Genomic DNA, 12,233 nt, shown 5'->3' with positions numbered 1-12,233 from the left:
TACTTGCCATGAGAGGGAACTTCTTCTGAACCCCAGGCAGTTAGGGACTAGTGCCCGCCCGGTGTGATTTTATGCTATCTGACATAGTTGTGGATGTTTTTAAGAATAGACTTGTGAGTAATCCTCTTTTAAAACCTACCAAACTGTTAATCCCAATTAGACCTTGTGGCAGAGAGTTCCACAGGGTAATTATGCATCATGTAAAACAGAGGTTTTGCTTTTATTAGTTAAAAACTTGCTGCTTTTCAATTTCATTGGACTCCTTGTTCTTGTACAGCACTGTGAGAGGATAAATAGACACCCCCGTCTATATTTCTCTACCATGTCCATGCAGTGTTGCTGTCACACAGCTGCTATTTTCCAACCCAGAGGTGGTACCATTTCAGTGGTGGGTGAACTGATTCCTAGATATACCATAGCTAATCAGCAGTAAAACACGTTGGAATTAATGACATAGTATCAGTTACTGTTACTGAGCTGTCTGCTGGGATTCCACCAAAAGAGTTGCTTTGGAAGTTAAGGTAGGAAATCTAGGTATTTCATAGAATCATAAAACTGGAAGGGACCTCGAGAGGTCATCTAGTCCAGTCCCCTGCACTCAAGGCAGGACTAAGTATTATCTAGACCATCGCTGACAGGTGTTTGTCCATCCTGCTCTTAAAAATCCCCAATGATGGAGATTCCACAACCTCCCTAGGCAATTTATTCCAGTGCTTAACCACTCTGACAATTAGGAATTTTTTCCTAATGTCCAACCTAAACTTCCCTTGCTGCAATTTAAGCCCATTGCTTCTTGTCCTGTCCTCAGAGATTAAGAAGAATGTTTCTCCCCCCTCCTTGTACATTCTGGAACTTTTTCTGCTTCAGCCATAATATTTAGCATCCAGCCTCTTTTGCAACCTCTTCCTGCTCAGTCTGTTGCCAGATCTGACCTGTTCCATGGCACTGGATGGATTCTTTTCAATTTGATGAGTAGCTATAATCCAGGCTATCGCTGTCAGCACCCCAAGAGACAGCACATGTCCTGCTAGATCACAATCCTGATGCTGCGTCTGACTGTGGCTGGCAAGCTGTTCGTGCATCAGTGGGTGGTGAAGGAAAAAAATAAATGATCAAAACACTGTCCATGGATGAGGTAGGAGAGTGCCCAAAGAATACCTTCGAGACCGCCCCTCCATGGGCAACTATGTACAACCAGATTGCCTTTAGAGAGAGGAAGCCTGGCCCAGTGGTTAGGCCTAAGACTTGGGAGATCTGGGTTCAATTCCCTGTTCCATCATACACTTCCTGTGTGACCTTGGGCAAGTCACCCAGGCCTAGAGCCACAAAGGTCTTCCACTGAATTCAGAACTTAGGAAACTTAAATACCTTTGTGGATATGGGCCTCAGTCTCTCTATGCCTAAGTTCCCCATCTGTAAAATGGGGATAATAGCACCTCTGTGTCCTACAAGGGCATTCAGAGTAGCAGCCATGTTAGTCTGTATTCGCCACCAAATTTTCCACCAAATGCATCCAGTGAAGTGAGCTGTAGCTCACGAAAGCTTATGCTCAAATAAATTGGTTAGTCTCTAAGGTGCCACAAGTCCTCCTTTTCTTTTTACAAGGGCATTGTAAGGGTTAAAGATTATGGAGCGCTTAGAGATCTACTGATCAATAATAAATACCACCAAGCCTCAATAGCACTTTTATCTTAGCTGCACTGGTACAAATGTTAGCTTTAGTTAAAAGATCACCTCCCATCACCATCACTCACCTCCTGCTATAGTGAGGGGCCAGTTTATGATGGTGTCCACTGTTAGCAAGCCTGACTAAAAAGCATGAGATCCGTTTTTCATTCTTCACCCCCCATTTCTTCTCTTGTGTCACCTGGTTTGGACTCAGCCCGAATGTAGCTTCTGATTAGAAAGTTTGAGGAAAACTCAGCATAACCATTTTCAGAGTCATTAGGGAGTAAAGAAAGCAGGCATTGGCGGACATCAAGCAGCTGCATAATGCTGATGTTGCTAGCTGCAGCCATTGAACATGGTTTAACCTTATTCTCGGTGCCAAAGGGAAAACGCCCCATGCCGTTCTGTCGAAAAGCAGATCAGTCTTGCTAAAGTTATTTTATTAATATTTATACAGCGCTCCATCTTCAGATGTCAAAGCGCTTTACCAGGGAGCTAGGCTCCACTCCTGCAGTGGGTAGCACACAAGTGGGCTTCTCCCGTGGGCCTTTGCATGAGCAGAAGATCCCTCACTGCTAGTCTGTCCACATGTGAGCAAGTGTAGGTGCAAGGCCTTAGTCATAAACATTTTTAAATTGAGTGCTTGGACTTGCTCAGTAGAGCTGCTTCTGTTTGCCTTTCAGTGGCAGGCTGACAGTAAATCTGTTTAGAACATGGGGCGTCTATTGAAACTCATCAGCGTGGGCTATGTCTTCACTGCAACACATAGCCAACTCAGCGTAAGAGCACACCCATCTATCTCAATGCAAAATCCTAGCGGAGACAAGGCACAGCTAGTTTATTACATTGACTAGTTACATCGAGGCAAGTGCCAGGTTGGGAATGTGTAGGGTTGAGCTTGACTAACCACACAGGTAAAAACTACCTGTCCCTTGCCTCCACTAAGGTTTTACATTGAGAATGATCTTGAGTTACCAATCTCAGTGTAAAATCCACACCTTTTTTGCAGCGACAGTACAGCCTCTGAGGTGTCCTTAATTGCTTAAAAGATCATAAATTTTAGGTGTGAGGCATTTAAGGGCAAGAGGAGATTATGCTGCATTCAGTTTTCCCTGAAGTGAATGTTGAGAATTCTGGTTGGGAACTTGAATAAATTAGGGTCTGCCTTAACCGTAACCTGACCACATTGCATCTGGGTAATGGTTTCTCTGTCTGCCTCCTTCAATGTGTCTTTAACTTCTGTTTGCCCATATGTGCCGGAACACATGCAGGATGTGACACGGCCAAGTCAGTGTTTTAATAGAAACCTCTATCTTTTGGATTTCCTTTTCCTTGATTGTTTGATTTCTCAGCACTAATGTTGACTCAGCTTTCTTGCATTTGATAGTTTTTATGGCATTTGACGTGTCTGATAGCAAGAGTCATTAGCCCCAGAGATTTTTCCCCCCCTGCAGCGTTCTGCCAGCAGCCTAAATGAGCTTCATGCACTCCTGTGTAAGCTGGCTTGCTGTTAATGCTCCTAGCTCATTAGCAAATGAAGGCTGTTTACTCTTCTCAGGCATCCTGTGTGAGTCATTTTGTAATAACGCTGCTCTGCCTGAGGAGATCCTTCCCATCTGGGATTTTTCCTATGGAGACTTCCAAAAATAAAATAAATCATAGAATCATAGAATATCAGGGTTGGAAGGGACCTCAGGAAGTCATCTACTCCAACCCCCTGCTCAGGACCAGTCCCCAACTAAATCATCCCAGCCTGGGCTTTGTCAAGCCTGACCTTAAAAATATCTAAGGAAGGAGATTCCACCACCTCCCTAGGTAACCCATTCCAGTGCTTCACCACCCTCCTAGTGTCCACCACCTTCCTAATATCCAACCTAAACCTCCCCCACTGCAACTTGAGACCTTGTTGTGTAATCAGCTACCACTGAGAACAGTCTAGATCCATCCTCTTTGGAACCCCCTTTCAGGTAGTTGAAAGCAGCTATCAAATCCCCCCCCTCATTTTTCTCTTCCGCAGACTAAACAATCCCAGTTCCCTCAGCCTCTCCTCATAAGTCATGTGTTCCAGTCCCCTAATCATTTTTTTGCCCTCCGCTGGACTCTTTCCAATTTTTCCACATCCTTCTTGTAGTGTGGGGCCCAAAACTGGACACAGTACTCCAGATGAGGCCTCACCAATGTCGAATAGAGGGGAGCGATCACGTCCCTCGATCTGCTGGCAATGCCCCTACGTATACATCCCAAAATGCCATTGGCCTTCTTGGCAACAAGGGCACACTGTTGACTCATATTCAGCTTCTCATCCACTGTAACCCCTAGGTCCTTTTCTGCCGAACTGCTGCCAAGCCATTCGGTCCCTAGTCAGTAGCGGTGCATGGGATTCTTCCGTCCTAAGTGCAGGAGTCTGCACTTGTCCTTGTTGAACCTCATCAGATTTCTTTTGGCCCAATCCTCCAATTTGTCTAGGTCCCTCTGTATCCTATCCCTACCCTCCAGCGTATCTACCTCTCCTCCCAGTTTAGTGTCATCTGCAAACTTGCTGAGGGTGCAATCCACATCATCCTCCAGATCATTTATGAAGATATTGAACAAAACTGGCTTCTGCCCTGTGCTGCAGCAAAAAATGATTTACTTCTGAAATCAGGACGCCAAGGAGCAGCAATGGTCTCTAATGTCAGTTTCGTTCATTTGAAATAGGCTGCTGGAATCAGCTTTTTTGGGGCTGGGACCATCTTCCTGTTTGTACAGTGCCTGTCATCATGGGGCCCTGGTCCATGACTGGGGCTCCTAGATACTACCACAATACAAATAATCAGTGCTTAATTTTGTGCCAGGGCTTGGCCATTTGTAGTCCCAGCACCGCTGGGCTTGCCACCTCTGTTATGAAAGTGTAAATAAAAAAAAAAAAAAAAGGCCTGAACCCTGACATGTCTTTCATTACAAATTAAGCACTGCAAATAATTAATATTTTACCTGAACTAGATATGCCCAATTCCATATGCTGATAGTCCATGTGCGTCATACATCTAGATTTGCCCGATTTGCCCAGCATTAACCTGGGCCAGGTATTAAATTTGGATTGTTAAAATAAATAGAGCCCTGACTTGATTTGTTATGTGGCATTTTACAGCCAGTTCCATGTCTTTCTCTTACCCTATTTTGTGCTTCCATAGCTTACATCCCAGAGGGTCCCAAAGCACTGACCACGCATTGTACAGACAGGGCTAGGCTTCAGCAGGGGCTGAAGAGCACACAACACAACAGTTTAGAGCAGGAAGTGAAGAACACGCGATCCATTTGAAATCGCAGGAGGATTGGAGAGCAGCAAAACAGCATCTGTGTGCCCCAGTGAACCCATGCTGGGTTCAGCCCTGAGATGACAAATAGCTTGTATAACCCTTATGCAACACCGTCAGCAGTTGAGCAAGCCCATGCATTCTGTAATTTTCCCACGTGGAAACTACCAGGCCATCCATGCAATGCTAGGCTGCTCATGTTCTCCTGAAGGGAGCAGAGATCTAAATTGTTGTTCAGTCCTGGGAGGCTGGAAGAGAATTGGCGTTGAAGCCCAGGGCTGTGTTCTGGACAGAAGCTATTGGTAGCGGAGCAGGTTCTGCATTCTCCTCTGCCTCTTCTTAAAAGATCTTGGAGAATGAGCTCTGCCGGACAAAGCAGCTGGAGTTAGTGACTCTGTCCTTTGTATGTCGCAGATGTATCACACTCCCACCTGCGCCGTACAGCACACAGAGCTTGAGAGAAGACAAGAGCTTCTAATGAGGCAGGGGGAGGTTCCCTTGGTAACAGCAATGAGCAAATGATGTGAATGGGTGCTGGGGAACCTTAGCTCTGGTGTCCTGTGCCTGCTTCACTTAATGGGAGAAAGATGTACATAATTTTCTCTTGAACGATCCCCACCCAGCTGGGAGGTGAGGATGCTGCAAGGTTTTATAAAGCCTGCTCTAGTTGTTTTAATATTGGATTAGCCTCTGCCTTTCAGAGGGTGGCAGTCCTTAGGTTTCAGAGTAGCAGCCGTGTTAGTCTGTATCCACAGAAAGAAAGGGAGTACTTGTGGCACCTTAGAGACTAACAAATTTATTTGAGCATAAGCTTTCGTGAGCTACAGCTCACTTCATTGGATGCTTAGGCTGGGAATCCTGTTCCAATGGGATGATAATCAGAAGGCCAATTGTCACCTTTCTCCTCCTGCCCAAGAAACACCTTGGTGCTCTTCACTGCATGAACGAGGCCCTGCATGCTTCACAAAGCTCTCCTGGCGAGCTTGCTGCTTGGTACATGCTATTGGCGTAAAGCTGCCTTGCCCCAGCTGATATGGCTGCTTAGCCCTTGAGGAGCAATCTGCCTCTGCAGAGTTCCTCTGGAATAAATCCTCAACCCTCGCAGCTTCACTCAGAGGGTCCAGGCAGGTAAATACTATCCCCACTTTACAGATGGGGAAACCGAGGCATGCAGACACATGACTTGCTCAGAGTCTCACAGGAAGTCGGTGTCGGAGATGGGGTTAGAAGTGAGGTGGTGTTAGAACTTTGGCCTTGCTTGTGTGCCACAAGCCTGCACTGCAAGGGCCGTTCTCTCCCACTCACTGCCCTGTCTCCCCTTTCTCACATCCGGCCTGGGGCAGTCTGAGGGTGGGTGGCTCTCCATTCCAGCAGTGGGTACGCTGCTGCCATTACTGTCTGTTTTTTACCCCCTCTCCTCCCTGCGATGAGCTGGTCTAATGCTCCTTGCTTTCCGTCGTTGGCGGGCTGAGGCTGGTAATTGTCTCCATGGGATCACAGCAGTAGCCCGGTAGAAGTAAGCTTTCATGCACTCTTTAAGAAGAGAAGAAGGTGGGGAGTGAGTGTGTTGAAATTCAGCGAGATCAAAGGCCTAATTAATGCGCAGCCCATGTAAGTTTATTTTTAGGGCTTCACAGAAAGGCTGTAGATGTTTAATTGGCACTGGCACATGGATGCTCCAGATTAATGGAATCCTGAGAGCGAAAGGGACAAAGTGAGAGACACTGAATTGCTGGGGGGAGAGGATATTATTCAATCCTTGAACATATTTAGCAAGTGACACCTGACTGACTCACTGTGGATTTCTTGCAATGCCTGTAGCTCAAGCCATGATCTGGCTAGGGCTGATGTGCATTGGATCAGAGTTTCTCAACGAAGGTCTGTGGACCGGTGCCAGTCCATGGGAGCCTCCTTGCCGCTCCCTGAGATTTTCCTGACACGGTTTAGGAAGGCAGCAAGCTGGTCCCTGGTATCAAAAAGGTTGAGGAACACTAATATCCTATGCAGTGGAAATACAAACCTTTTCAATCCTCTGCTTTAACGCCTCTCCTGGGAAACAGACACGTGTATTAAAGAGCGACACGACTTCGGGTAAGTGAGAGATGTGGCTGTGTCTGGTAGTGGCAACGGAAGCGCCAAAAGCCATGTGTCCTGTAACTAGCCGGGTCAGGGACCCGGGTATACTCCACTGCTACCCCTGCTTTTTGTGCAAGGCAGAAACCAGGTTGGGATTTTAGCCTTCAAGCCCCAGAGCCTGGTTTGCAAAGGTCCGATCATCCGCAGCTCCAGTCAGTTCCTGAGGGTGTGTCTGGGCTGCAAGTCTCAGAGCCTGGGTCAGCTAACTTGGGCTTGGGGGACTCAGGCTGCAGCTTTAAAAATAGCAGTGCAGACATGTGGGCTTCTGCTGGAGCCCAGGCTCTGAGACTCTTCGCCCCTTATGGGGTCTCGGAGCCGCAGCTCCAGCCTGAGCCCAAATGTTTACACCGCAATTTTGTGGGTCTTTTACTACTGTGTAGACAAATTCCAATAGCGCATCACCTTGGGAGGGGCCTGTTTCCTAGGGTGGGAGGCTGAAACCCGTTTAGTCTTCATGGTTGCATTTCTGCCATATTTTACTGCCTCAGTGTGCCTAATATAAGAGCTGAATGATTCCCCCCACTCCTCCCTCGGTTGCCCGCTAGCAGACGCAAAAGGCAGGGGATGCTTTTTCCTCCTCTCCAGATCCTCTGCCACCTTCTGTCCCCTTCAGACTCTTAGATTGTATGTGACAATGGCAGGTCTGGTGCATGGTGATTAATTGCAGCTGTCTAACAGTAATTCCACTGGATGTGCCTTCTTGGCAGCTGGTGCCAGAGGTAACCGCATGGATCAGGGGACTAGCAATGGGGTTAAGAGCCTCTGTCCTCCAGGTCTCTGGTTAAAAGCCAGGGCTGTAGTGACCAGATGACTATCTGGCCTGTGTGACATGAATTAGACAATGGCCAAGTATCCACCTCACGCAGATTTACTGTAACTGGCACCCCTTAGTCCCCTTGCTAGCTTCAGCAGAGGCCATGGACTGAATGGGCTGCATAGACCAAACTCCCCCCTCACGGATGGACAGTTCCACACTTGCATGTGCTTCAGATTTGAGGCTCATGGGCAGGGCAGGAAGTTTGCGCGGCTGCAACCTTTGCCTTCAATATTCTGTTCTCTGGGGCTGTCAACCCTACGTTTTCTCCCAGCGTGAAAATTCCCCCATTTAAAAAACATCCCTTGGTGCTAATGCCTGTCTCTCACATCCCCCGCCCTCCCACCCCCCCAAAAATGTCGCCAATGCGCTGGGGCTGCTTCCTCCGACTAAGGCACTCTAATAGGTGGGGGTGTGCAGGAGTCCCTCCCCGAGGAGCAGCCAGTTGGCACTGGTGCGATGGTCATTCTGGGCCGAGCCCCCTGAGAAAGGAAGCCGGAGTGTTACGCATTTTTCCTTCCCTCCTTCGTTGAGCCGTAACTCTGTCTGAGGTCTGCAAATGCCCCTTCTGCTGTTAGAGCTTTGCAGCGTCACAAACCCCCTCGTTCAGCCCAGAGCCCAACCCCAGGCTGGCTAGTTTCACGTCGTGGGTATGGAAATAACCCCTGCCCCATGTCGGAGCTCTGCAGCCACTCCCTCACTGTGCAGAGGTAGCAGTTTGGAGGTGGTGGAAGCCAACATGATTCTAAATCTATTTCTGTCCTTTAGCCTGTTCATTGTAAATCCTATTAACCTGGGGGTACGTGATTCAGTCTAGTGATCAGAGCAAACTGCTGACTCACTGCTTGACCGTCAGCCATGTGTTCGAATTTGTGCCTTAGCCGTCCCAGCACCTAAATCGGGTGACAGCAGCGGGATGTTACTGCGGAGCAGAGGCTGCGTCAGCTCCGCATTCCCAGCTGAACTAGGCACTTGCCATCCAGATCTGCGTTTGCGCACGCCGCAAGATGCTTGCGTTGCACGGTTGGCTTGGAAGGCAGGAAGCCCCGTCTGCCTGATCCACAAGCTGCAGATGTCCTCTTCCCTGCGCTTGGCTTGCTAGTTTACCTTGCAGCTAGGGCACCTGCAGAGATGAAGCTGGGTTGGGTTTTGTTTCCCTCCCTTAGGCAGGTGTTAAAAATGTTACTAGTCTCTCTCTGCTACCTTAATTATTACTTTGAAAAGCCTATCAGATGTCTGCTAGCCAGAGAACTAAACCTGCTAGCCAGAAGCCATTTGGGGGGGGCGGAGGAGGCAACTCGGGATCTCCACCGAGCTCCAGCAGCCATGCTCTGGTGAGCAGCTCCACTCCCCCTTAGCTCCTGGAGAGGAGAAGGGTCCTGAGATCCATGACAGGAGTCTGTCCCAAGGCTCCGGCTCTCATATCTGTCTCTGACTGGTAGGGGGCGGATAAATTTCAAGTCTCTCTCTGTAGCCACTTGTAGGTTCCCCATTTTGGCCCCCAGAGGGGACAATGTGTCCTCTTTTTCTCCCCCACCCCTCTGGGGCCCTTTAGCCCGAAAGGCTCCTGCATCCTGCAGGGCGTGCTATTTTTTTTTCTTGAAACTTTAGGTGATGAGGTGTGGGGAGAAGAAAGGGGGTGAATGGGGGTCATCCTCCCCCCATGATAAGCCCTCTGAATATAACAGAACTGACCAGAGCCTTGTTAGCTTTCCTCAAGCAACCGCAAGGTGAAACCATGGGCAGCACCAGAAGCACTGGGACTGTGTCTCTGCAGATTCAAGAGGAAAGCATTATGCTGGTTCTCATTTGGAAAGTTATCTTTGCAGCCGTGTAAGAGCTGCAACTTCTTATATATTTATTTGTAGTGCATGGGCCAGGACCCCATTGTGCTAGGCTCTGTACAAACATACAACAAAAAGATGTCCCCTGTCCCAAAGAGCTTTCAATCCATGTAGAAAATCTAGGTTCAACGATTGATAACTTAGACCCCTTCCTTCACTGGGGAAAGCTTCCTGTTTGCCACGTCACCAAGAACAGATGGTACAGCCACGAGCTCAGAAGAATGAAATGGCCAAGCTGCTAACAAAAGGATGGGATTTCTCATTTAAAATCCGCCCCTGTTCCAGGAAACTGGAGGGTAGCATATGTGCCTCGCGTCTTAAAAATAAAGCACTGGGTAAAACCCGGGGAATTGCATCAGTATCCGGAAACTTGGTTGAAATGATGGTTTAAAATAGGATTATAAAACACCTCTCTGGAGCACTGGTTGGATCTGGTGTAATGATTCCTACACCAGCAGAAGGGTGTGCTGGGTCTAGGCATATAGTGAGCTCGCATCCTGCCCTTCTTCCCCTATGCCCCAAGGTGAGGATGAGTTCGCAAGTTAAAAACAAGTCCCCGACTCAGCTCCCAAAACAAAGGAGCAATCCCGGTCCATGAGGATGTGTTGCCAAGTTCTTCATGTCGAGCGACCTTCCCATCTCTATGGTGGAAGGAGCTGGACGTTTCAGCTAGTTTCTGCTGCAGAGGGAAGGCTAAGAAGCTGCTCTGACTGGCCTCAAAAGAGCGGTGGATCTGCCTCTGAGTCAGTGGCCAGTGTCCGTGCTAGAGGTGCTGGGCTCCTTGAGTAGGAGACTGGCAGCCAGGGGTATTAAGGGTGTGTTGCAAAAGCCAACTTGTGCTGGCCTAGTGTTCTTCGTAGCAGCATTGTGTGGGCAGCGTACTCTCCACCAGGGGCATATTTGGGTATAAGCTTTGTAGGTCTGATGAGCAGAGCTGTAGCAGTCAGCAGCTTGAGCCCTTCAGACTAGCAGTGGTGGAGTGTGGGGCAGCGCTGGGGTGGCCGTAAAGCCACGCCATTAACAGCTGCTAATGCCCGTGGAAGTTCATAGCTTCTTCTGTTCCCTGGCCTGGAAATGAACAACAAAGATCTGCCGGGTCATCTTAGTCCATCACCCTCCTATCTGAGCCGCTCACATACATTTGTCTGCAGCTCTAAGGTACGGCAGTGCTAATATCCCCATTTTACAGCTGAGGCACAGAGATGAAGTGACATGCCCGAGGTGTCTGAGTCGGTGGCAGAGTAGGGAATAGACTCCAGGTCTCCTGGGTCCCAAGCCAGTGCCTTAGCCACAAGACCACCCTTCCTTTAATCAGCAAACACGTCTCAATTGTTTGATGCTCACTGCCATAGGGGCGGGCTGCCTGTTGTAACATGGCTGCAACTGTCTTCTCTCACCTAGGTTTCCATGTGATTCCCTCTGTGTCCAGCATCGTGCCGGAGAGCTGCCTCCTCATCGTGGTGGGGCTGCTGGTTGGGGGACTCATCAAGGGGGTCGGGGAGAGTCCCCCAATCCTGAAGTCGGACATCTTCTTCCTCTTCCTCCTCCCGCCCATCATCTTGGATGCCGGCTACTTCCTGCCCCTGCGCCAGTTCACGGAGAACCTGGGGACCATCTTGATCTTTGCAGTGGTGGGGACGCTCTGGAACGCCTTTTTCCTGGGCGGGCTGATGTATGCCGTGTGCCAGATCAGCGGCACTGGCCTGGGTCACATCGGCCTGCTGGCCAACCTGCTCTTCGGCAGCATCATCTCGGCAGTGGACCCGGTGGCGGTGCTGGCTGTCTTCGAGGAGATCCACATCAATGAGCTCCTGCACATCCTGGTGTTTGGGGAATCCTTGCTGAATGACGCCGTCACTGTGGTGAGTGAAGCACGTGTCAAGCTGCTTGTAAGGCCCTGGGCTTGCTCTGGTGGCAGAGCTCCCTCGAGGGCAGCAGAGTCTAGACTGGAGGGCAGCGTGGATATGATTGGATTAGATCAGTGGTTTCTAAACTGGGGTTTGCGAAATTTAACAGGGGGTTCTGGGGGAGGGGGGGGGGAATGGCAAACAGAGCTGTCCCTAGGGACCCTGGACAGCCTGGGGCCAGCAGCCCAGGGCCCCTGGACTTCCAAGAGCTAAGCAGATCAAAGCAAGCATATCTATCACACTGAGGAGATTTTAAATTTCAAGACTCCTTATAAGAAATGGAAAGGGAGGGGGATATTTTTTGCTGTTTTTAAAATTAAATAGGCAGCTGGTGGTATTTTTAAAATTATTATGTAGAACAAGTTTAAGCTTTGTTTTAATGTGCGTCGGACTGCTCAGGACCCGAATGCTTGTGTAGGAGAAACTCTTTGATTTGGCTTCTTAAATACCTTCCTGCTGTTTCACATCTGATACTCCTGGACGAAATATAAGAGCCTTGTCTTATAACAGGCTTATTCCAAGTCATACAAGCTATGAAAGTGAGATTGTGGAAGAGTTTTGCCATTTT

The 12,233-nt window shown here is 48.8% G+C and overlaps 1 protein-coding gene across 3 annotated transcripts in view; it reads left to right on the top strand.

Annotated features, from left to right (window-relative positions):
- The window catches only part of SLC9A1 (solute carrier family 9 member A1), a 62,063-nt gene that overhangs the window by 26,734 nt on the left and 23,096 nt on the right, over positions 1 to 12,233 (top strand). For all 3 annotated transcript variants that reach the window (XM_077837653.1, XM_077837654.1, XM_077837655.1), the window contains exon 2: positions 11,160 to 11,620. In XM_077837653.1, coding sequence (XP_077693779.1) covers positions 11,160 to 11,620 — 461 coding nt within the window. The remainder of the gene's footprint in view (positions 1 to 11,159; positions 11,621 to 12,233) is intronic.

The sequence above is a fragment of the Eretmochelys imbricata genome, chromosome 19 (genome assembly GCF_965152235.1).
Source record: "Eretmochelys imbricata isolate rEreImb1 chromosome 19, rEreImb1.hap1, whole genome shotgun sequence".
Taxonomy (NCBI): domain Eukaryota; kingdom Metazoa; phylum Chordata; order Testudines; family Cheloniidae; genus Eretmochelys; species Eretmochelys imbricata.
Note: the sequence above shows the minus strand (reverse complement) of the source record. Positions and strands in the feature narration are given on the sequence as shown.